The 25,480-nt window shown below is 35.9% G+C and overlaps 1 protein-coding gene across 1 annotated transcript in view; it reads right to left on the reverse strand.

Moving 5' to 3' along the window:
• Positions 1-7,695, reverse strand: part of CPT2 (Carnitine palmitoyltransferase 2) — a 60,446-nt gene extending 52,751 nt beyond the window's left edge. The window contains exons 1-2 of the mRNA XM_081762122.1: positions 7,519-7,695; positions 1,179-1,246 (exon numbers count right to left, since the gene is read on the reverse strand). Of these exons, the coding sequence (XP_081618248.1) occupies positions 1,179-1,214 (36 nt within the window). The 5' untranslated portion in view covers positions 1,215-1,246; positions 7,519-7,695. The remainder of the gene's footprint in view (positions 1-1,178; positions 1,247-7,518) is intronic.
• Between the last annotated feature and the right edge of the window lie 17,785 nt (positions 7,696-25,480).

Below are 25,480 nucleotides of genomic sequence, written 5' to 3' on the forward strand. Positions count from 1 at the left end.
TGTGTGTGTGTGTGTGGGGGGGTCATACAGACCCCATGAGAGGCATTTAGTGAAATGAGAAGTATCTTTGGTATCTATTTATGTATAAATGAGTCTGAGCTAAAGTGGACTCAAATAATTCGTATCTTTATTCACTTTTCTTACTGATATGCAAATTAAGTCGTTGTATTTCTTTAATTTGGACCAATAAAAGTCATTGTTAACTAACTTGAACTAAATTAGTTCTTCTGTACTCTGCAGTATTTTGAAATTGTCCATATGTAATTCTGTATAATGGTTTCACTTGTACAACTGTTTATCTTTTTGTCCTTCTGAAATGACTCTTGGCAGTTATATTAAAAAGCATGTAAAGATCAGAACAATGTATTTTTATTAGGATTCCTTCATGAGTGAGTCGGCAGCCGTATCGCATTTGTGGCCAATTAGTCCTGGTTCCGAGTTCAAATGGAGGACAATTTCTCTCGGATGTAGCTCGAGAAGCGGTTTTTATTCCGCTTTAAGCTTATGTGACCCCTTCCAGCATAACACGGTCGTTGCATAATAACATCAAGGCGAAACAAACTTATTTCTGTCCATATATGATATGAATATATAGAGCAAATTATTTAAACCAAAAAAAAAAAAGGTTTAAACAAAAAAAAAGGTTTTTTTTTCAATAAAAACCATGGTTTTTGCCAACCCTGTTCTCCACGAAGAAATACAAGGTTTAATAATTTTACAGAGCCTCGTAATTCCGATGTTATATGTCTCAGTTTTAAGATATTATAAGATTGCATATGAGAGTACAAGCACATACAACAAAAATTAAATAAATAAATAAAAGTGTGTCAAATACCTACAAAGCTAACACTTGCATTTGTACGTAAATCCTACAATAGACAATGTGACTTGTTTCCCTTGTGTTGCGTACAGTGATATAAGTTTACTTTAGGTACACCTCAAATTAAGGGTCTTTTGCTTAAAGAAATAAAAGACATACGGCAAATATAAGAAGTTTGTGTTCAATCTACAATTGAAAAACTTAACCATTAGAAGGATGAAGTCTATTCAACCAAATTATTGTCAAGAATAAATATAATCTACGCAACACACGGCAAACCTATCAAGTTATTTCCAAAAATAGATTCAAAGCTTCTGACTGCTATGAATAGCTCTCTGGTGAAGAAAGATATTCGTACCTTTGGCGTATCCAACAAAATCTTTTGGGATAACATGTTTCTATTACCGATAATCCACCACAATCCACCTGTGGATGAAATAAAATACTGAATCACTAGATGTAGACAATAATTATTAATATAATTCCAGAAGAAATGAGAAATATACAACAATTCAATGTACTCAGAATCCATGAATTCCAACCTCAACATTGCTGACGGCTTATGCCATATGTTGCTAGCTCGATTATTTTTAAATTGAACAGCTATCTTTAATAGTAATAAAAATAACGTATGTATCTGTCTGTCTGTCATTAGTTTTACGAATAGAAAAGAGTGATCAAATGGTGTAAACAGATACATCTTCATCACATCTACTCGCGTAAGAACACTTTTACTTTCGATTTTCAGCTCTGGAAAGGGGGAGATGAAAATTTAGGCACGTTTTCGCGATCTCTAAGAATGTCTTGCCTGTATGCAACCAATATTGCGTCGTGGTTGAGCGGGTTTACATAACATCACAGGATATCCGTGCAATGAAATTGTTGTGGAGTTCTGAATAGAGACTAGGAACGACGGGTGGTTACTTTTTGTTTATCCATGTTTCTGAATTAAAACCCGGCAACGACGGGCGCTTACAGCCAGTTAGTTACAAATTAAATGAAATCTTTCAGTTTTACGTCCCACAGTTATGCCGTGTAGGCTAAAGGAGACGATGATAATAAGAATGAATGAAATGGTGGAATAAAGAAAGTGGAAGGAAATGGGACAAGCCATGAACACGGTGTTTGTCCACCAGAAAGCCCACAAGACATGAGCTGGGATCAAACCATGGATCTCAATGCACCATAGGTGAACGCTCTACCACAGAATGTTTCCATTATTACAAATGATCTATTTAGATTAAAAATTATCGTAACTCCCGTTTACAAACAAACTTCCGGGAACAAACCTGAATCTTTGGACTCTATTCTCAGTCTCTTATAAGAGTGCAATATGATTAAAAAAAAAAAGTCTGGTGACACCCCGTACAAGGGGTACAAAATTCGTAAGTGGTATCCGACTTTAATGAAATGAGTTTGCATCTCGAAGCGAAAGTATTCCATTGCTCCAATAACAAGCATGTACATACTACTTTCACACAAAGTCTACATCTATTACCACGGCCAGGAAAGAATTGGACATCCTCCAGCCAATCTTCTGCAAGATACTACGTACATTTTGCTTAGATGATTCTGCCCTACCAATTGCAATTGTTACATACCCTGACAAAATGAAGTGACCTGTGTATGATTCTGAGCCTTATTTACGGCGGGAGTACATTTGATTTAAATCCCACATTATCCTGTTCATACTCCTACAGCCTCGCTACTAATAAGAGTGCCAATACTATATAACAAACAGGAAGGTTCATTTAAAATACTTCCACGAACTCTCTCCTATTGAGGCGCAAAATTAAAAGGAAAAAAAAAATTGGGGAATAATATACAGCGTGGATCATGGCAGAAGGACATTATTTGGCATACCCTGTGATACCAGAAGGTTAACAATGTAACCAACTTAGCATAAAGTTATATTTTTTTTAAAAAAACAGCACTACGTTAGGTTATTATATATTTCAAATTTACATACATAACGAAAATTTATAATACTGCACTTCTCATGCAGTGTTGCAAATCTTTGTACGAGGGTAGTTTTATATTACTTGCCAACATTACAAAACAACATGCCTACAGGGTTGGCGTCCTTACCGGGTGCAGGAACCCGCCCTCGTATCTTTCTCTCGGGGTGTGAAGGATTCTTAACTTTTTCACAATTCAGAGCATCACAAACTTATTAGAGCCTCACAAGTGGAAGGGTACCGCGAAGGAAACGCAGCTATGAAACTTCAACTAGAAGGGAGGGGGGGGGACTTCAAAAGAAAAAAAGACAGTAGATAATAGTAAAAGTAAAAATGTCGTATAATAGTAAGTTCGACAGTGCATTATTTCAGGAATGTTAACACACCAAAGATAGATTCTACAATATATATATATATATATATATATATATATATATATGAGATTAAAGTGGTAGATTGCTTGTAAAGCACAAACTACACGCTATCCCATTTTATCGAAGCATCAACATATATTCATGAAATATGACCTCCTAGCAGGAAATGCACTGTTAGTACGGAAACGGATGTAGAGTGACTTTAGGAGGGTCAAGTATAAATACAGTGTATGGACATGGCATAAATCTGCACTGCATAGAACACGAATTAGGCCTATCATAAAAACACAAACAAACTTGTGCTAGGTGGCCACTAGAAAATTCGAATGCTATAAGCACCGGCGAGTACAAGCATAAATGAAGACAGTGGGAAAACGCTTTATACGGCATAGAAACCCATGCCCTACGTGCGGCACAGCTTTGCGACACATCTATGAGTAGTTTGTATACTGTCTACAGTTCATCATATCATTCTTATGGTATACTACGTGGTTAGGAGTACAGTTACCAGTTTGTATTTCTATCTTATGATATTTTTTAATTTCTCACCCAAACCTCTTTGTTATAACTTTGGCTCATGTACCGGCTCCGAAGCCGTCGATGAGGATATGGAATTGCTTTTTTTTTTTTTTTTTTTTTTTAATCCAGATTCACTTTAGAAGGACTTCAGTGTACGCACGCGATAAGACCTACTATTAAAGGGTTAAGTTCCAAAGTTGGGCGTCCGTTTCCACCAAAATTTTTAAAATTTACAGAGAAGATATGGATAATTTGATTGTTAGTGTGCTGAAAATATCTCGGAAAAATATCTTTATTAGTTATATATAAACGGTTACAAACATGGGACTATTCGGCGAGCGGAGGGAACTACTTGGTGCAAGATAACAGAATAGTTGCATTGTGGGAAACTAACGAGCATTTATATTATCAACATAACGGCAAATATACAGAAACGATGCACAGGATATGAACAGACTCACTTAAATTTCGTGAAGCAATACGTTCATAACGAGCAAAATCTTCTAAAACTATGTGAAGATCATGAATTAATGGACCTAAGAACAAATTGTGGGAAGTGTGGAAAGGAGGTGACAGCGAAGAAACGTAGAGAAAGTTATTGTTTTCAGTACGAACCGAAGTACTAAGATAAGTGAAGAAAGAAAAAAAAAAATTGAAAACAACGTGCCCTGGGGGGCCCTAATCCGCCTTCACTTGCTTGGCAATACTGTGTGAATTAAATAGTAAACTTTGTTCGGACGTCCAAGGGCACCTCTGTTGTATATACAAACCAAACCTAACCTCTCCCCTACCTCACGATTTAATGAAAGGAACCCTAAAGTCAGTTAAGAACGTAGGAATTAGAAAATTATCAATTTTAATAGCTTTTATGAAGATTTTGCTCGAAAAGTATTGGACGTCCAATTTCGGAATAAATGCCGTACAAAAGGCTAATCAACTTGTGGTAGGTGGCCACTAAAAAGCACGAATGCTATCTAACCGAGTCAGGACAGGCAAGTCAGCGACGGTGAGTATCAGGGTTTGCCCAAATTGGCCCAGCCCGAAAAAACCCAGCGGGTTTCTTCGGGTTGGACCCACATGAAAAAACCCGCCTATGATTTTGACCTTCCTGTTAGTATATTATTGGTATAACTAAGGTGATCACATTGAAAGTTATTTTTAACAGATTTTGAACTTTCTTTGGGCGAATTATATGCTTTCATGTTGAGGCAGTAAACAACATTCAACATAAGACCTTTATGAAGTTTTGAATGCACTGAATGAATGAGTTTAAAAAACGCAGCTTGAGATAATTATAGAACAAATCAATGTGTGGATTATGTTTACAGACTATTTGAAGTAAAATAAGCAATTTTGTATTTTACAAATACTTTCCGTGAATAGTATGTATGCTTCCTGACTCCGCGCCGCCGAAGGAGTTATCCCACATACGTTGACAAGTTTAAGATCATAGGTGCCGGTACTAACAGTAAATACATTAGTAAAACTATTAGTATTATTTCTTATTTTTCACGGTAACAAAAGTATTCAGTAAAATTTGGTTTTCCAACAACAGTGCAGTTCAGTCATTTGTTGCTACCCTTCAACTAAGCATTCTGTAGAATCAACACCAGCAATAGCGTACAAATTAAGAAGCTTAATGCTCGGACCTCCCGAGACTACATAACGCTTACTATTTTTAAGTGCTGAATTAAACTTCAGTATTAATGGAAGTTTCGATGTACAGTAAAGCAAGCTGCATTTTCAAGGAAAACCCATCGCGAAAGAAGTGTTCGGGAAATTCCCGCAATTGAACCCACAAAGCGTCGGAAGTGAATACTTCAATAATAAAACTACTTACTTTACGCTGGAAGATATTTAATTTCATTTATGACATTTTGAAACATTTACTTTAATAAAATATGAATTATAGGCCTATCTTTGTTAATTGTTTTAAATTAATTTTCAGGAAAAAAAACGTCCTGGATCAAGTGCTCGGGAAATTCCAGTAATTAAACGCACAAAGCATCGAAACTTCAACAATAAAACCATTTATTTTACGTTGTAAATATTTATTCCATAAAAGACATTTTGATGAATTATGTCTTAAATTAATATAGCTATTTGGTATTCATATTTGGCGAACGTCACAGGGTCCTGGGATGACTCGATCTACATATGTTCGTTTGTATGTTTGTACCACATAGTGTTCAACTTTTTTATTTTATTTTTTTTTTTTTTTAAATTTCTGGATACAAGCTGGAGACACACTAACTTTTCTGTAGAGAATTTTTCAGCATACCAACGTAAAATTACAAAATGGTTCCTTTTTTTTTTTTTTTTTTTTTCAAAATAGCGGATATCCACACTACAAAGGGCAGTTTTCGATCTTTCAAGTTAAAATTTTCAAAGTAGAAGCGCGAGAGATTAAATTAGCTGTATATAATTTGGCGGCATAAAATTTTAAAATGGCGGCCATTATGCAAAATGGTGGTTATCCATGCTACAGGGTGCAATTTTCGGACTTTTTAAGTTGAAATTTTGAGGGTAGAAGAACAAAACATTCTAAATTTGCTGTATAGATTTTTTCGGCTATCGAATATAAAATTTCAAAATGGCGGCCATTTTTTCAAACCAGCAGTGAATAGAAAGTTGTTGCAAGTTGTGAGAATGACAATCTTGAAATCTACATATTTTAACATTTTTACCCCAGACACTGAAATATTTCAAAAAAACCCACATGGGCTCAGGTTTTTTTTAAATACCCGGGTTTTTTCAAACCCTGGTGAGTATACACATAAACCAGGATAGCGGAAAACATAACACATGGCATAAAACAGTTACCTTACGTGTGGATTTGGGAGAGAGATTAAATGCCATCCGGACGGCACTTAGAATATCCCCCAAGCCGTTTTATGGTTTCAGAACAAAGTACCGTGCCATATTTCTGTATAAATTGTGATAAAGGTAGAAAACAACGATCTGTACGAGGCTGCTAGCCCCTTCGCTCGCTAAGCTGTATTTTATAAACTAAGGAACATTGGAGATTTTATATATGCAAGATTGGGGAAAAACTAAAAGATACCCATAAAGTGTAATGAACTAATTAAATCAACATGACTTATTACTTCCAGATACTGAGTTGGATTTGAGTTTAACGACCCTTTCAGCATCTAGTCTATATGAGGAGGGACCTACTGATTAACGCAGGGGCCTAAGTTTAGGGTAGCCCCTCCAGTCTGAAGGTGCCCCTGGACTTTGCAACATAGAAAAAACAGTGCTTAAAATATTAAAAATTGTTACATTTCACTTCAGTACTCCGTGTGCTTCAGAAACATTTATAAAGTTTTCTTCATTATTTTTGCGCATCCGTTACACCTGTTCGCCATATTTTACAACTACCATGCTGCTGAAACATTCCTTTGTTCATCCGGGGATGCAAAAAATTGATAAGTTTTACGCCCACGGTTATGCCGGTTAGACTAAAGGAGACGGTGATGATGAGTGATGAATGAAATGGTGGAATGAAGAAAGTGGGAGGAAACCGGAGAACCCCGAGAAAACCCACGCACACAGTGTTTGTCCACCACAAAGTTCACTTGGCAGGGGCTGGGATCGAACCCGGGACCCCAAGCACCAGAGGTGAACGCTCTACCACTGATGCAAATAAGCAACAAAATTTTACTAGCTCAAGAAGAAAGCTACTAGCCCACATCCCACAATATAAATCATTTACTTACCTTTGGTATTTTAATAGTATTATGAAAAAACTCACCCGCACCGATATTATTGCATCCCTGCTAAACTTAAGCCCTCTTTATAATTAAACCCCTGGCGTTTTAATATAAACAGAATAAAAAATACATACGCAAGCATCCAGTTAGCTATTATACTTTTCTTCTACTTCTTTTAATCCTCCCGTGCCTAAATCCTTCAGGCAGTTCAAAAACGAGCCGATGAGAACAGCCACTATTCTCTTTTATGTCCAAGAATTACATGTAAAATATCAAGAAACGCTGATTTGTGGAAATGTATCTTCTTCTTCTTCTTCTCCGAGATCACTTCTTCTAGAAACACTATCGGTTAAAAAGATAGCTGCTTCAGCCGTAAATTCTAGTACGCTAAAAAAGCACAATTGTCTCACGTGTACCTACAAAGGAGGATTTGTGTGTCTGGAGCTCACAATCAATTAAAATACAGGACAAGATCAGGAATAAGAAAGGACACAATTGGGAAAGAAAAGCCATATCAGGAATGGACACAATTGAAAAAGAATTTGACAGTGAAAGAGAGCTACAGAATCAGACGGACGAAGCAAAAAAGTTTCGGAAAAGTCAGAAGTGTTGAATGGAAAAGGTAAAGAGTGTAATACTGCTTGTAGACGAAAGCTTGTACAAGACTCTTGTTCAAGAGCATTCAAGACTATTTGATAAAAAGAAAATGTAAGCACTGACGTCATTTTTGTCTTGAATTCAATAGATTAGTTCAAGAGATTTCATGCCTTTAGACGATCCAAGAAACCTAGAACAAGACACTTGTTCAAGAGCATTCAAGAGATTTCGTTTCGGCCCTGTTCTAAACAATCCTATTCAAGAGCATTCAATAGCCAATCAGCGCCCGAGTTGATTGCAGGAAAATACAAAACAATTATGATGGTGTCGTGAGACAGAGCAGCAGTTGTTCAATAAATATCTTTTTATTACTCCCTTACACAATTTTCTGATATTGAAAGTATGCATTATAATAATAATAATAATAATAATAATAATAATAATAATAATAATAAAACAAGTATCCGCACTGGAAGATATTGTTAGTATTATTGTTGATAATGTAAACATTTTATGTAGTTACAGTTCTTGCATGCTTATAACTATTGCTAAATTTTGATTAAGTGATAGGTATAATAATATTAATCCTTTGGGGATCCCATGGTACAATTTGTACCATACGGGTGTTTCATGGTACATTGCGTTATAACTCTCCTATTTGAGCTTTTTCGTCCGTTTTTTTTTGTTTTGTTTTTCAAATCCAGAGGCATTGTAGAAGACATAACGTATGGTTTCACACATTCCTGCGTCGAGACATAGGAGGTGATGACGTCATAAGTCTAAAATTTATATTTTCGTGTAATACCTTTTTTGGGGGGGTTATGTAAAGTATTTTTGGCGAGCTTATTTTTGCACGTAGAAGATAGAAATTTTGCACAAACATGCAGTCCACCAAGTAGTATTTACCAGATTTTTTTTTCAAATTTCTGCGTTAAAACAGGGGGGATTCAGAGGGTCAAAAAGTTGAGAAAAGAGATATTTTTACCAAAAAATCCCGTTTTTCCTCATTTTCCCGCCTTAGATACATGATGGAGACAAGTGAATGGCACCGTCTGAAAGGCAGTTCTATTCTGAAGAGAATGATGTGCGACACATGGCCCTAGGGTAATTAGGGAAGTGTCAGCGAATTTTTATCAAAATATTCTTCTGTATAGGGGAATTTTGGACATTTTCGGTATTATTTTTGTGCTGGCTTATTTTTGCACCTAGAAGATTGAAATTGTGCACAAACATTCAGTCCACCGAGTAGTATTTTCCAAATTTTTTGATCAGACTTCTGCGTTAAAACAGGGGGATACAAAGGGGCTAAACGTTGAAAAAGGGAAATTTTTACCAAAAAATCCTTTTCACGGGATTTTTCCGCCTTAGATACATGATGGGGGAAGTGAATGGTACCGCCTGAAAGGCAGTTCTCTTCTGAAGAGAATGATGGGCGAAACAAGACCCTAGGGTAATTAGGAATGTCTCAGAGAATGTTTAAAAATTTCCCTCTGTATACGGGAATATGGGACATTGTCGGTATATTTTTATTTTTTGACGGGCTTACTTTCGCACCTGGAAAATTGGAATTGTGCATAAACATTCAGCCTACCGAGTAGTATTTACCAGATTCTTTTCAGATCTCTGCGTTAAAACAGGGGGATCCAGGGGGGCTAAAAGTTGAAAAAAGGATATTTAGATCAAAAAATCCCGTTTTTCATCATTTCCCCGCCTTAGTTACATGATGGAGACACGTGAGTCATACCGTCTGAAAGGCAGTTCTATTCTTAAGAGAATGATGGGCGAAACATGACCCTAGGGTAATTTGGGATGTCTCAGGAAATTTTTTACCTGAGATCATGGTGTTTTACGGTAATTTGGGGGCATGGTGGGAACCTGATAAAATTTCTTCCGCCCTTGGTGTTCAAGATAGAAACTTGAAATTTGGCACACACATTCAGTATACCAAGTACTATTTATCAGATTTTTTTTAAATGGCTACGTTCACACAGGGCCGCTCCAGAGGGGCCCAAATTGCGAGAAAAAATTTTCCCTCCGAATTTTTCCTTTGACATCATTTTCCCCGCTCCTGGTATATGGTATGAGCATGCAAGTGATATCATTTGAAAGCCAGCTCCATTCTAAAAAGATGAGGTATGAATCATGATCCTAGGATAAATAGTGACGATGCAGTAGCTGCTTGACTGAAAGTCTAAAAAATAGCCCAAAAACCGGATCTCTTAAGGGTTAATTTGAGAATTTAATATACAAGAATATCGGGTGTAGATTAAGAAAGAAGAGCCCATCAAATAAAATCTATATCTGCCTTTTCTTGCTTCAATAAGACATATTGTACTGTTATTAATCTGGGATAATAAATAATTACGTACAGATTGATAACACGCCCGCAAACAGGTGCTCGCGCCATGTGGACTTTGTGGTGGATAAACACCGTGCTTCTGGGTTTTCTCTGGTTTCTCCCGTTTCCTACCACTTTCTTCATTCTACCATTTTACACACCTCTCATCATCACCGTCTCCTTTAACCTAACCATAATAATCGTAGGACGTAAAACGTAGGAAGATTTCATTTTTTTGCAAAGTGAGGTACCCTGGAAATGATTACATGCTATGCTATTATAATGTATGCAATTATTTTATCACGAAATTTACACGTAATGGTTTAGAAGTTATTTCTTAAGTTAAAAGTTGCGTTCATGAGTACAGATTAATTTTATGAGGACTTTCCCCTAAAGTACAAATGCACATCCAGACTTGCTACACAGGCCCGTATCCAGGGGGGTCTAGGGGGGCTTCCCCCCTAAAATTTTCACGGTAGGCTTGCAAATGCACTATAGTATGGTTGGATCGGGCCCCCCTAACTTCAGCCGGGGTCTCCCTACATTTTTGGGCTGGCTACCGGCCTGTTCCTACATATACGAAAGTGAAAAAAAAATCACTGAAACCGAGAATGCTATTTAACAATGTAAGTGCAGGAGCGTAGAAGAGAGCCCACGCGAGCGTACGTCCGTAGAGTGCAGGCGCATCATTAACGGAGGTTATAGTGCAAGAAACACAAGAATGTCATATTAACTCATTTGAACTCTATTATAGACCTTATAATGATTTGATACTGATAACATTTAACTTCTAAAAATAAAATGCAGTAATTGTTTAGTAATTGGAGACCAAAACTAACAAAGACAGAAAACAACTTGCTCTGTGGGGCCCTAACCCGCCTTCATTCGCTAACGCACGCTCGTCAATACTGTCTGAATTAAATGTTATTAACCTAACCTAACCGAATGTGAATTGAATATCGAAAAAAATGGTTAAAAATCTGCCCCCTCCCCAAGCTAAACAATAGCCTAATATACTTGTTTCGTACATTATACAAGCATGTTCCGACAGTGGAAATTTTTATCCCAGAATTTATAAAAGCATGTTCCGACAGTGGAAATTATTATCCCAGAATATCTTCTTTCATATGCACTCACGTATTTTAAGATTAAAATTACTATTTGTTTGACGGGCTATTCTAAACCAGTACTGAACTTGGGATACGTTTGTGAAGAAAGTCTCATGCAGATATGGGCGGTAAGTCCAATAGGTGTAAAAATATTATCATTGCTTCATTTGGTTTTCTGTATTTTCAGCCTTTTCTTTAACCTTTATGTTACCACTTTGTCAGTACACTGCCAGAATAGTAAATCCGTTCTTTCCCGCGTGTCACGTACTGACACAGGCGAAAGGTCTACTTTGACCCGCGAGCACACATATTTTTTTTAAAATTATTCGCCTTATTGTATGAAGAAATAGTCCATAGTGAAAGGACCAAAAACGTTGGTTCTCAACCGGTGTGCTCAGGGGTCAAAGTAGACCTGTCGCCTGTGTCAGTACAGTGACACGCGGGAAAGAACGGATTTTCTCTTCTGGTAGTGTACTGACAAGGGTAAAATAAAGGTTAAACAGTCTTCGACGCCATAGCATAAATAACATCAAAAGGCAGTCATTGCCTCGCGTTATACATAATTTTGGGAAATGGTTTGATTTTTCTTGAGTGTAATTCTGTGATCAATACGCCATATGGAGAATCAGATTTTTAAAAAAAGCTTAGTACAGGGAACGATTTTATGCCTAATGGGGCGTTTACACTTAGTCGATTTGCGTTCGATTCAGTTGAATTTACGTCACTTTCAACTTAATCGACCGTGTAAACGGGACTTCAACTTAATCGCTTGTTGATCGAAGGCGACTAATCGACTGGCAACTTAATTAAAAGACGTTCTATTTTCTGTGGTTGAAATAATTGAACACATCCATCAATCTGATTCGGCCTAGTTGCTTCGATTTAGTGGCAAATGCAGCGAGTCGATTTAGTCGTGCGACTAAATCGACTAAGTGTAAACGCCCCATAAGCAGCACGAATTTTTGCCGATCCCAAGAGGTTCATCCAATATATGGCTCTTATTGGCCACGTACCAATGACGCCACTAAGTTTCAAGTTCAAGCTGCTACCATGCTTATTGCTTTCGTTTCTATGTTTCGTGTGTGAGCGTGTTTAAAAGGAGAGAGAAGAGATTACCAATATCTATAATGGTGAAATATATTGCATTATAATTCTTGATTTATGTTCATTTTTTATGCGGTACAAATATATTATCCTTAAATAAGTCTTCGTCCAAATAAAAGTTTTAATAAACGCACTACACATGAATGTTATTACTGCCTACAATCTTAACATGTTTATTAGATCTGATGGTGCTCACAATGAATACATTCGCGTTTGCAGAAATCGTGCATTTCGTAATGCATCAGCTTTTTTGATTCCAAATTTACATACAGAACTTGGGATAACTAACTTTATGGTGCAAAATTAAAAACGTCTTGTTACTTTTACTATGTAAAAAAATTTTTCTCAAATGAACTTGACATTGCACGTGTGAGTTCGTCTTCATTTGCTTCCAAGAGTAGGTCTGGTGTAGAAATATTTTGCGGCAAATAACATTGCAGTGTCGTTGTAGACAAGCCATGCCTGGTTCAAATGCACGAAAAATGCCCACGAACATGATCTACATGACCATTATTAGTTGGCATTGTTTATGTTTCCCATTAGGATACCAACTGGAGCATACAATGTAAATTGCATTGCATTTCGTTGGAGTTTAGCGTCCCTTTCAACACCAAGGTTATAATGAGACATGGACCTATTGCTTAATGGACAATCCGAATCACCTGGGGTAACGCCGGGAATCGAATTCGGATCTTCCGGGCAAAAGAGGCGTACGTTAACGATATAGCCACGAGATAGTTCCAGACATTGTAAACTTAACCCTGTTTTTCTTTAGAATGAATATACTAGGGCCAACTTTACATCGCCTTAAACTTTAAACCAGTGGTTCTCAAGGATCAGCCTCCTGGAAGGGACTTGAAGAACAACCGAAGGATCACAAGCTAACGACAAATATAAACTATAAAATTATCAATAAACTTAACAAATTTTACGTGTTTCTTAGATCCCATTTCAGATTTTTAAGTAATTAAACGCTTAATAAATATAAACAGATGAAAACATGGTGAGTACTTCGAGATTTGGAGTTCCGTTCAGCAGCAAAACTATATGAGACGTGTAGCTACAGCATAACGTAAAATTCTAATTATATAAATTCTCGCCATGAATCAAACTCAGGTCTCCGGCTCCAAAGACGTATATGCTAATCATATAGCTACGAGGAAGCTAAAGATGAAAATATGGTTATTATTATTATTACTTTATTATTATTATTATTATTATTATTATTATTATTATTATTATTATTATTATTATTATTATTATTATTATTATTATTAATAATAATAATAATAATAATAATAATAATAATAATAATAATAATAATAATAATAATAATATTGAAGATTTGAGATTTAATTCTGAATTTGAAATCATAGATGGGTCAGAAAAAAAACACACAAAGGCCAATGAGCGAGAGAGAGGTTAGCAAGAACCATACAGGGTTTCAAACGGAGGCGCCAGGTAAACATAGTTGGGAACCACTGCTTTAAACATTACCACTTAAATTTTATAACTTCCCGCTTGTGCTTTCTGCTTTGCCCTGTCCTTGTGCGAATTTGATGCAAAACTAGCTTGTAGAGACCACCCAGCACCTATTTGTGTGTATTTTACGCACTTGATGATATAATTGCATCGAGAAACCCTTATCACTAAAGAGACGACAATAATATCTGTTATAAAATACTTCTACACGTAGAATGTACGTCCGAACTGCAGAACTTTATTTTTTTAATTATATTTATACGAAACTCGTAATGTTTAAATAAGTAGCTTTCAGCAGGAGCCTATGTCTGTGCTATATATGATGTAGAGCTACAGCTTAACGTGAAACCCGAACTGCATGAGCTTCTACCGGGAATAGAATCCGGGCCTCCTGCGCCAAAGGTACGTACGCTATCCACATATACATGAGCAGGCTATGTGTAGTAATTTAGAAACGAAGAACACTTTTAAGGAACTAGCTTATTTATACACTGAACAATGTAATTAGTGTTGTTTGTAAATTTGTCAAGATTTTACGTTATGCTGTACTTTTACGTCTCATATAGCTTTGCTGCTGAACGGGACTCCAAACCTCAAACCACTCACCATGTTTTCATCTGTTTATATTTATTAAGTGTTTGATTACTTTAAAATCTCGAATGGAAGTCTAGAAAGACAAAATATCAAGCACGAAATATCTGTCAAGGTTATTGATAATTTTATAGTTTATTTCTGTCGTTAGCTTGTGATCCCTCGCTTATTCTTCCTCCAACGAAATGCAATGTAATTTACATTGTATGCTCCAGTTGGTATCCTCCTAAATCCATTTGCCGCAAATACTTCTAAACCAGACCTACTCTTGGATGAAAATGAAGACGAACTCACGCGTGTAATGTAAAGTTAATTTGAGAAACATTTTTTTTACATGGTAAAAGTAACAAGACGTTTTTAATTTTGCATCATCAATTGAGTGGAACCCGAGTTCTGAAAAAAATAAATGAAATCTGAATTTTACGTCCCATGATTATGCCGGCAGGCTAAAGGAGACGATGATGTGAAATGAGTGAATGAAGAAAGGGGAGGAAACGGGAGAACCCCGAGGAAACCCACGCACACGGTGTTTATCCACCGTAAAGTTCACGAGCACCATTTCTGCAAGTGCACCATTTCTGCAAAAGCCAGTGTATTCATTGTGAGCACCATCAGATAATATGTGATCTAATAAAAATGTTAAAATTAGTGATGGGAAGTTTGGTTCCTTTCCCGGAATCAATTCCTTTGAATCCGTTCCGAAGAAGGATTCGTTCCTCCGGACCGAGTCCTTTGGTTCCGCAAAGTTAAATGATTCCGTGGTTTTTTCTATTTGATTCCCCCAAACAAGAATCCATTCCTCTCTAGATCGAATCCTTTGGTTCCGATGAGTCGGAATAATTCTGAGTTCTCACATGGTTCTCCAATTCGATTCCTCCTTTCACCCAAAGTTGCCAAACCACTCTTATCGCCTGAGAAGTTGCTGCAGTGTGGTGGTGTGAGAAATTGGAATGAGCAGAAGCAAAAGGAGGGATTGCGGTGTTTGAAACATCTTCATAAGGTTCCATTTTTTCTTAATAAGACAGAGATAATATTGCACATAGGACAAGAGCCGATGCAGATATTGTTTGTTTCTTTGAAGTTTTCTGTTTTATAAAAGCGTGTTGCTAAAAGTGCACGTTCAATCTTTTAAAGAGTAACACGTGGTCTTTTTCTTCTTCTCATTTTTTACTTGACTATTAAACGCAAAAAAGTGAATGTTCTGTAATTTTCGTTCTTACTATTTATTTAAATACGTAATACCAGCAACAACGAATGAAGTCTCGGGCTTCCTTGTGTAGGATTGTCATTTGGAGAGGGCAGGGGCAATTGTCTATCCTGATTTTGAGAATTACATATATTTTTAATAAATTGTGTAATAATAATAATAATAATAATAATAATAATAATAATAATAATAATAATAATAATAATAATAATAATAATAATAATAATAATAAATAATAATAATAATAACAATAATAATAAACGTTACGCGGAATTTTGGTTTTCTCGCGGGAGACTCGAGTTGTATTTCCAGTGACAACTCGTGTGGTTTGGGGGGGGGGGGTGCGGTGGCTCAGTGGTAAAGTGTTCATCTTCTCTGCTTGAGGTATCTGGTTCGATCCCAGTTCGCATCGTGTGGACCTTGTGGTGGACAAAATCCCTCCTTGTGGGTTTTCTCGGGGTTCTCCCGTTTCCTCCCACTTTCTTCATTCCACCATTACATTCATTTCTCATAGTCACCGTCTCCTTTAGCCTAACCGGCATAATCGTGGGAAGTAAAACTGAAAGTTTTCATTCTTTCGTGTGGTTCGGATTTCTCATTAGGTTTTAGGTCCACGTCACATATATTAATAGCTTCGGTGCTGAAAGAGACGCTAATCTCCCTTTCCGCAAAAGTATGAAAGAAGTGTGTTCAATCATGGGAACTTATATAAGCAGAGTTTCTTTCACGCTTATTTCTCAGGGAGAGGGAAAGGGAGTTGAGTTTATTTTTGGTTTATCGTCCCTTTCTGCAGCTAAATTATATGAGACGGGACCTATAGATTAACGTGGAATCCGAACCACATAAGCTTCCTCCGGGAATCGAAGCCGGGTTTCCCACGCCAAATGAGCGTACGCTAACCGCTTAGCCACGAAAGAGCTCGAGAGGGAAAGGGATAAGGTAAGTAAAATCACTATTTCATATCACTCCCTCTAGGGCATGACCTTTAAGAAATAATCACATTTTGATCTTACCCTTTTGGAGAAAATTTTCTGGATGAATGCCAAAAGGGGGAGAATCTGTAAGGTTTAGGTTCCATTTTTATAGCTCTCATTTGTTAAATACAGATTACATATCATTCCCTAGTCTGGTTTAGAATTTCATTCCATTTTTTAATGCTGATTGTGAAACAACAATGCCTTTTTTGATGACAACAAGCGCAACAATTGGATTCCTTCAGCATCTTAACAGATGAGTGCCTTATGAATTATAAAAATCTTTCATTTCAGTTTAATATCCCGTTTTTATGCACTTTAGGCTTCGATGGTTAAATCAAGTGAATGATAATGGAAGAATTGGTGAAATCAGAAAGTGGGAGAAAGCAGGGCTGGATTAACCCATCTAGAAGCCCGGGGCTTGAAAAAAAAATGTGGTCCTGTTGACTTCACTTAAGTAGTGATGATTTAGTAGGGTCGTTAAAGAGACCGACAATTGATAACAGATAAGAGTAATCTAGTGTTTGAGTATGGATAAGGTTTATACGTAGTATGTTTCACAACCAGGAAGCTGATGCAAGAGGCTGATGAAATTGTGTTAGGAGTTTTTTTTCCTGGAGGAAGTTGAATGACCTTTGTGGTCCTTGAACACTGCCCCTGGCCCCTCCAGGGACACACCGGATGACCCCTAGGACCCTTTCCGTGGTTTGGGACGCCCCAGGACCCTTTACTGCTTACCAGGTATGAGCTATAGAAAAATGACTTATAAAAAAATGCCCCCTCCTCCCCAATGAATTAAAAAATGAAATTATATTTATGTGAAATATTATAGAAAAGATGGTAGGGACCCTACTGTTGAATGGTAAAGCATATTATTTGTTCTTTCGTATTATTATAAATAATACTCCTTGTTAAAAAAAAACCCTTCCCTTGGTTTGTGACGCCCCTGACCCTACAGGAACAATACGAACAGTGTGTGAACTTAGAAAAGCTCATAATAAATATTCGAACAATATGTGAGAAGTTAAAAATATGGCAAGCCATACTTCTTGTTAAAATATAGCCCCTGATCCACTACAACAATCCCATATTGAAATGATCCAATTATTGAATGGCAAAGCATGGAATCGAACCTGGGAACCCTGCAGGGACCATACGAACAATATGTGAAAAGCTAAAAATATGGCAAGCCATACTCCTTGTTAAAAAATGGAGGGACATAACTTTATTCACGTGGGACTTTTTCATATTTTAATTGGCTCATTTACTTTGTAAATTTCGTAGGAAACTTGTAAAAATGCCAAGGCATACATGGTGAACGTACTAAAGTCGGATCGTTGTTTTCGTACGTCTTTCGCTAGTGATCTGAAGGAACGAACTGAAGTTTTCGCGCGCTTTTGGAACCTGGATGAAATGACCTTAGTACCATTAGATAAATTTGTTGAGTATTGACATATGACTAAATAACATGTGAGCACGCCACGATTAGTAATCATGACCGTTGACACATGACTAAACAACATGTGACCTTTAGAGAAATCTGTTGATTTTACATGATGTGAACACGTGATGGGTATGAAATTACTTTATATACAAGTCATAAGAGATAAAATATATAAAGATACATCATGCAATCGTATCAGAAAAAGAAACACTGCGATAGAAATATTGAAGCATCATTATCTGATGCTGAAACATAATTATATGAATCATCTTCAAATGAAGAATTTGATATGACGCAATAGATTCACCAGTGCTAACAGTTTCAGAAACCCCAGCATCATCACCATCATCATCAAGATTTTGGAGTTTAGACTGCTCTTGTAATAGCCAAAATGTGGACCGAGAATGTATAAAGAATGCTATTGAAAAATGGGAATTCAACGACACGTTAATAAGTGATGGATGTAGAGAAGGATCGTATAATGTTTATGTTCATGATTGTATGAATGTACCCCAAAATCATTGGAAATTCGTGCCTGGAGTGTTATAGAGGAAAATTTTATGAAGCATATTTGGAATTATTAAATGATACAGTCTATCAACCGGATTTACTAGAGGTTCTATTAAGAAAAGACAGACGTAAATCGGACATTGCAGAGTGAAAAATGTATCCGAATAGTGTTAGTGTTTCATTTGTGTTACGTAATGCTGAAAATATTTATGTGAATTGTGTATTAAAAACAATAAAGTATACTTACGTGAGAATAATCCAATTGAATGTGTGGAATGCACATTAAATATTCTCCATGATTGTATTCGTCTTCATAATACTAGATTATTTGCAGAGAAGTATTTATCTCTTCATAAAACTCTTGTTGAACTTTTTGAAGCGTATGAACACGAACATAGTGAAATCTCATTTATATGTTTTATGCGTAAACTTGTGATCTTTTAAAAAATACAGAATTTGTTGGTCAAATTATACCATTTTTCATTCAGCGCACAAAAGAAATTTCACCATGCGTAAGTCAATATATTATTGATATCCAAGTTTATAAAATGTCTGATAACGAATTTATTATTCGTGAATTTTGTCTAAGCGCATGTGATGATACAGTAAATTCCCATTGCTTGGTAAAATCACCAATAGAAAATCATTCATTGTCATTAGGTTGCCAAAAACAAATTGATTGGTTAACATTAAATTTACACGGTTTGAACTGGGATAGTAAAACTGGATATACTGTATCAGTCATACGCAACCTTGTATATCAATTATGTTCAAAGAATTCAACCTTTTATTGTAAAGGTTTAGAGAAATCTCTTTGGATTAAGAGAATATTTTTATTAGATAATGTTATTGATTTAGGAACAAAACATTGTCCACCATTATATTACTTGTGTGGAAATACATTTAATGAATATTGTCCTTTTCACAGAAATGTTGTAAAGAAATCAGGATGTGCATATCGTAACGCACGAAAATTGAATTACTGAAATGAAATCTTTGAGTTTTACGTCCCACAGTTATGCCGGTTAGACTAAAGGAGACGGTGATAATGAGAGATGAGTGAAATGGTGGAATGAAGAAAGTGGGAGGAAACGGGAGTACCCTGAGGAAACCCACGAGCACGGTGTTTGTTCACCACAAAGTTCACTTGGCGGGGGCTGGGATCGAACCCGGGACCCCAAGCACCAGAGGTGAACGCTCTACCACTGAGCCACCGCGCCCCCCTTGAGTCTCCCTGAGAAAGAATGGGGTGTACGTGTTCTTGCATATCGCTTCAATATAACCTACACACTGGTGGAAATATGAAAGGTCAACAGCATTATCAAGATTGTAATGAGGAATTGTAAATTAAAGGCATGAATATAGTTTAAAAATTTTTTATTGTAAAATAATGATAAAAAATTATATACAAAAATAAAAAATAAAAAATATTTGTGTTTTCTTTTTAAATTTTTTTACATCGTTATAAACAATATCATCATTCTTTTTCAATTTTTTGTCGTTAAACAATTTTAAACACTTTTCAAATGATTGAGTGCGAATAGTATGATGCAAAAAGAATAAAACAAAATATCCGCACAACACAGAAGCATCGTCCTGATATTGTTCACTGTTTCTAAAATATATTTTAGTATTTTTTGATAAAAAGTTTTTTATTTCCTTAAGAATGTCCATAGCAAGACTGTCAAAGTAGAAGCCATGTTTCTTCTCATTAATGTACACCGCGACCCAGTGGGAACCACTTGAACCGGACGTATCAAGATTAATTACAAGTGCTGCAGGTGGCTCTACCATTACAGGAAGTTTGTCAATAGGATAAATTCCAGTAACACTTGCACCAGTCACTTTATCAATCACGAACACTTTTAACAATTTGTCACTATACATGATGATTATTATTTTTCTTAATTATAGTAGGTATGTAATTATCACTGTTACTCACATGTAAAACATAATCATACACTTTTACATATTCTGTATAGTAATGCTTTATGAACACTGCACCTATATTGTCCAAAAAGATGTTATTATGTGCACACTTGTGGACGTGAAAACTTAATGTGGTATACTTTGAACAGTCAATTTCTTCCAAATTTGTAACATTTCTTTGCAGAATTTCTTCAAGAAAACACTTTCTAGTTATTCCATACGTGTAGATACTGGTAGTATTTAAGCAATATGATTGAAGTATCTCCTTAAGAAGTGTGTACTATACATCGCCTTCGTGCCAGGTAATGCCATATATATTTTCACTTAGACATTTGTACTTATGATTGGCCCAGACAACTTATTTAGCGGATATGGTGGTATAAATATTCAATTTTGAACAAACGGAACGTCGGGAATTACAATTGCTTGTTTCTTTACAATAAATTCATCATTAATATTATGGAATGCGGAGAAGTGTACAACAACCCTCATTCTACTCAACTGAATAAATTAGGTGTTATCAGTATAAATATTTCTATCTTTGTCTGCTTGTGCTAACGAATCAAATTGAGCATACACAATACATGTAAGCGGTTCATTTAAAGTTTCTGAAAATTATACTTTTAAATTTACAGTAGAATCACGAACTGCATCCCAAGTGTTATCATCTAAAGTTCCAGTTGTAGATAGAATAAAAGCATACACAGCTTATCCATTAGGATATACTTCAAGAGTAACAGTATGTGAATAATTTTGATAATATATACCAGTACCTGATATCAGAGTATAGTAAATTATTAGATATAAATCATTATTAAAATCAGGAGTGAGGGGGTTGGGAGGGAAAGATTTTCAGCCAACATGTAACTGTAGTTTGTTAACGTTAAAGTTTCGGAACTCATAGGGATTAAGATGTGATTTCCCATTGAAGGCTGTGTTGGAAATGAACCACTGTTCAACAACGAAAATGTAAATTGAACAAAATCAGCTAATTCTTATTGATTCTGTGGTGTTCATCACGAATTTGAAAGTTATTTTCGAATATTAGCTCTACGTTTCGTTTTACAGGCATGTCTAATAATAACGCTTTAAAAATAAATATATTCGCTTCGTTTGGGGTAAAATGTTACACTGATCCGGCAAGACTGGATAAACTATATGAACGCTTGGTTTCATTGTGTTCCTTGTCTCAATAGTGTTCTGCTATTGTGTGTAACACTTGTGCTAGCAATCTAAGAAATTGGATTAATGGGAAGGGGCGCTAAAGGCCTTTTGCAGTGCCCATGATTTGGAGGGAGCCAAGCGACCACATCAGAGACTGTTATTTTTGTATGGTTCCTTCCGTCAAGAAGGGAATTTTCACGAAGAAGAAGCGGGTCTTGATCTGTTCTAACATTCCTTCTGCAATGCGCCCTGTTCCACATGGAGAAGGACTACCTGTTCCTGACCCACCTAAAGAATACGATCTTTTTTCTGATGATGATCAAGAAGTTGAAGCTCCTGAATCAAGTACTTCGAAGGACCCTACGTTTGTTGTAGAAGAACCTCCATGTGAACCACATAGATTTACTCAAGAGGAACTAAGTGATTTAATCAGAGACTTGGACCTCTCGAACAGCAAAGCCGAAATTTTAGCGTCACGCTTAAAGCAATAGAATTTATTGCAGGAAAATAAATATTTCAGTGTATCGGAATAGGGAGAAGATGTTCACTTCATTTTTTACTATGGAAGACACATTTGTAGCATGTACAGATGTAAATGGTCTCATGAGGGCACATAAAATTAATTACGAACCTACGGAGTGGAGGCTCTTTATAGATTCGTCCAAGGTGAGTTTAAAGGCAGTGCTTTTACATATTGGAAATAAACTTCCTTCAAATCCTGTAGGTTACGCAGTTCATATGAAGGAATCTTATGAAAGCTTGAAACGTTTACTTCAAGCCATTAAATATTACTACTTTCAGTGGATCATTTGTGGTGACCTTAAAGTAATAGCACTGTTGCTAGGTATGCAGTTATGGTTTGCAAAGTATTGTTGCTTTATGTGTGAATGGGACAGTAGAGATCGTTGATCTCATTACCCCAAAAGTGATTGGAGTACCAGAGAAACTCTTCAGTTGAGAGTGAAAAATGTGAAGCATGACCCACTGGTAGATCGTAACCGAATTTTGCTTCTTCCTCTACATATTAAATTGGGTTTATGAAAAATTTTGTTAAGAGTATAAACCAAGAGGATGAGGCCTATAAGTACCTAAGAGGACAATTCCCTCGATTAAGTGATGCCAAAGTTAAAGAGGGTGTTTTTCTAGGGCCACAGATTAGGCAACTATTCAAAGATCACAAGTTCGACGAAATTCTCCAAGGTGAGGAGAAAGCTGCGAGGGAAAGCTTGAAGAGTGTTTGTTCACAGTTCTTGGGAAGACACCGAGCAACAAATTACAAACAACTGGTAGCAAAGTTGTTATTGTGCTACGAAAATCTTGGTTGCAATATGTCTCTGAAACTCCACTTTCTTCATTCACATCTTGACTTCTTCTCCGAAGGTTGTGGAGCAGTAAGTGACGAATATGGTGAGCGTTTCCATCAAGATATTGCAGCCATGGAGAAGAGATATTAGGGAAAGTGGAGTTCTAACATATTGGCCGACTACTGTTGGACTATTGCAAGGGACGCTCCAGATGTAACCTACAAATGGCAAGCCAAGCGAAGACGCTCAAAATAAAATAAACATAATTCTGTACAAGGGATCACTTGAAGCTTTTGTCTAAATTGCAGTGTAGTTCTTGCACAAAAACGTATTTTTACATATTTTTCATGTTTTGATGTTAATACTGATTTTTATTACGGAATTGTTAATGTTTAACTTGACCACGGTTACTTTATTTTCTCTATCGCTGTGAAACTGGTATTTATGCAATTTTGAAAAAGGGAGACAAGGGTATAGAAAGCTATAGGTTAGGGTACTTCTTAACTCCCCAGCTTATCACATCACAGTGAAATAGATGAAAAAAGTGAAATGTAGGTTTTTATAAGGATTTTGCTTAAATGTTCTATAAATATTAATACATTTGTATATATACAGCTACTGTTGTACAAAGGCGTTTTTTTCAAACCTGAGCTAAGAAAATTCTTCTATTATCATTTCCTTTCATATTATGCTTAAATGAATGTAAAAATTGCAATTTCAAAGAATTTACATACTTTCGATCAAACTTTGTTGAACTGTGAGGCCTTTAGGAACATTACCTAGAAAGAGTTTATCAAGGTTATATGACTTGACTTGTGCAGGAATAGTAAAAGATCTTGTTTCTACGCTTGTGAGAAGTAACTTGGCCGTTTCTGAAACCATTCGCGTATATAATTGCACAGCTAAATCTGCAGCGACATAAATGCGTCGTACATGAAGAATAACTTCCTCAAGTGCAACTTTATAACTTGTATTTTCAGGAGACATTAAACAAAAGTTATCTTTACTGCGATGTAATTTTACACGTAAACTTACTTTATTAGGAAGCATACGATCTAAACTTACGATATCGGTATGAAGACGTCCGTACATTTCAAAAGATTTACTATTTTTTTATTTTATTGGCACATTTTTCAAAACCAGCATTTGCATTATCAAATTTATTAAAATGTTTTGCAGTATCTTTATGCCACGTGGCACATGCTAAATGAGTTTGAGAAGCATCATAAGAATAATTTAATTAAGTTTCAATGTATGCACGATAAGGATAAGATCCTGATGAAGAACTAATTAACTTATCATTTAACGAAATATTAATTTGACTAAATAATGAATGTAAGAAATTATTTACTGGTGCAACAATATCATTAGTTAAATTTGTACCATCAGCTTTTGTAATTTTAGAACGTACATAAAGATATAAATATGCAGGATTAATAAATTTTCTTGTTTCTCCAGGAATAACAAATGTAATAGGTCCTTCTGATGTTAATGTAGAAATAGGTCGATATTCAGCATTTATAGCCGCTTCAATAGCTGTTTGTGTCATTGGTATCGAAAAGAAATCAAATTCATTGGTACAGCATTCAGAACTATTGGAATTTAGGAGCGACATTATGAAAAGCTATTGTTTATATGTTTACGTTTTGTTGGTGGTCAAAAATTTACAATTGTAGGAGCCTTCCTTTTGCGTGACCTTCTCTTACCACTACCAGTTAGCAACTGTCCAACTTTATTATTGTCTTTTGTCTTTAAACTATCACGAGCTTCTTTCACACGTGCACGAACCGATTCTTTAAATGGTCTATTTTCCAATACATCACCCGCAACTTGTATACCGGTTTGTAATGCTTGACACCCTACAGTTTTTGCACCTTTTCTAAGAAATGGTAAAGCAAAACGAAATAACCCTGAAATAAGATCTGATTTTTCAGAATAACCTAACTGTAGAGCTAATGTAGGTGACAATGTAATAGATTCTACACGTTCATCGCATTCGAAACGTACAATATTTGAAAAACTAAATCGTAAAAATCTTGATAATGTATTTATTTCATCTATTAAATGATGAATGAATGGATAATATCCAACAACAACTTTACTTTTCATAGGGTCTGCATTTTTAAAATTGTACCATACAACATTTCCGCCATCAGTAACGTTATAACATGTTAATGGATTATGTACTTCATTTAACCCTACGTATCAATCGGATTCTGATAATCGTAAACTATTTTTTAACTGATTAATAAAATGCGTTGGACTATTTGTAGGATATACATTTCTACTAGTGTTTGAAACTAATGTAATGTAAAAGCTATCATCAATACTTTGAGAAATCAT

This window comes from Thermobia domestica, chromosome 6, assembly GCF_964235325.1.
Source record: "Thermobia domestica chromosome 6, izTheDome1.hap1.1, whole genome shotgun sequence".
NCBI classification, from domain to species: domain Eukaryota; kingdom Metazoa; phylum Arthropoda; class Insecta; order Zygentoma; family Lepismatidae; genus Thermobia; species Thermobia domestica.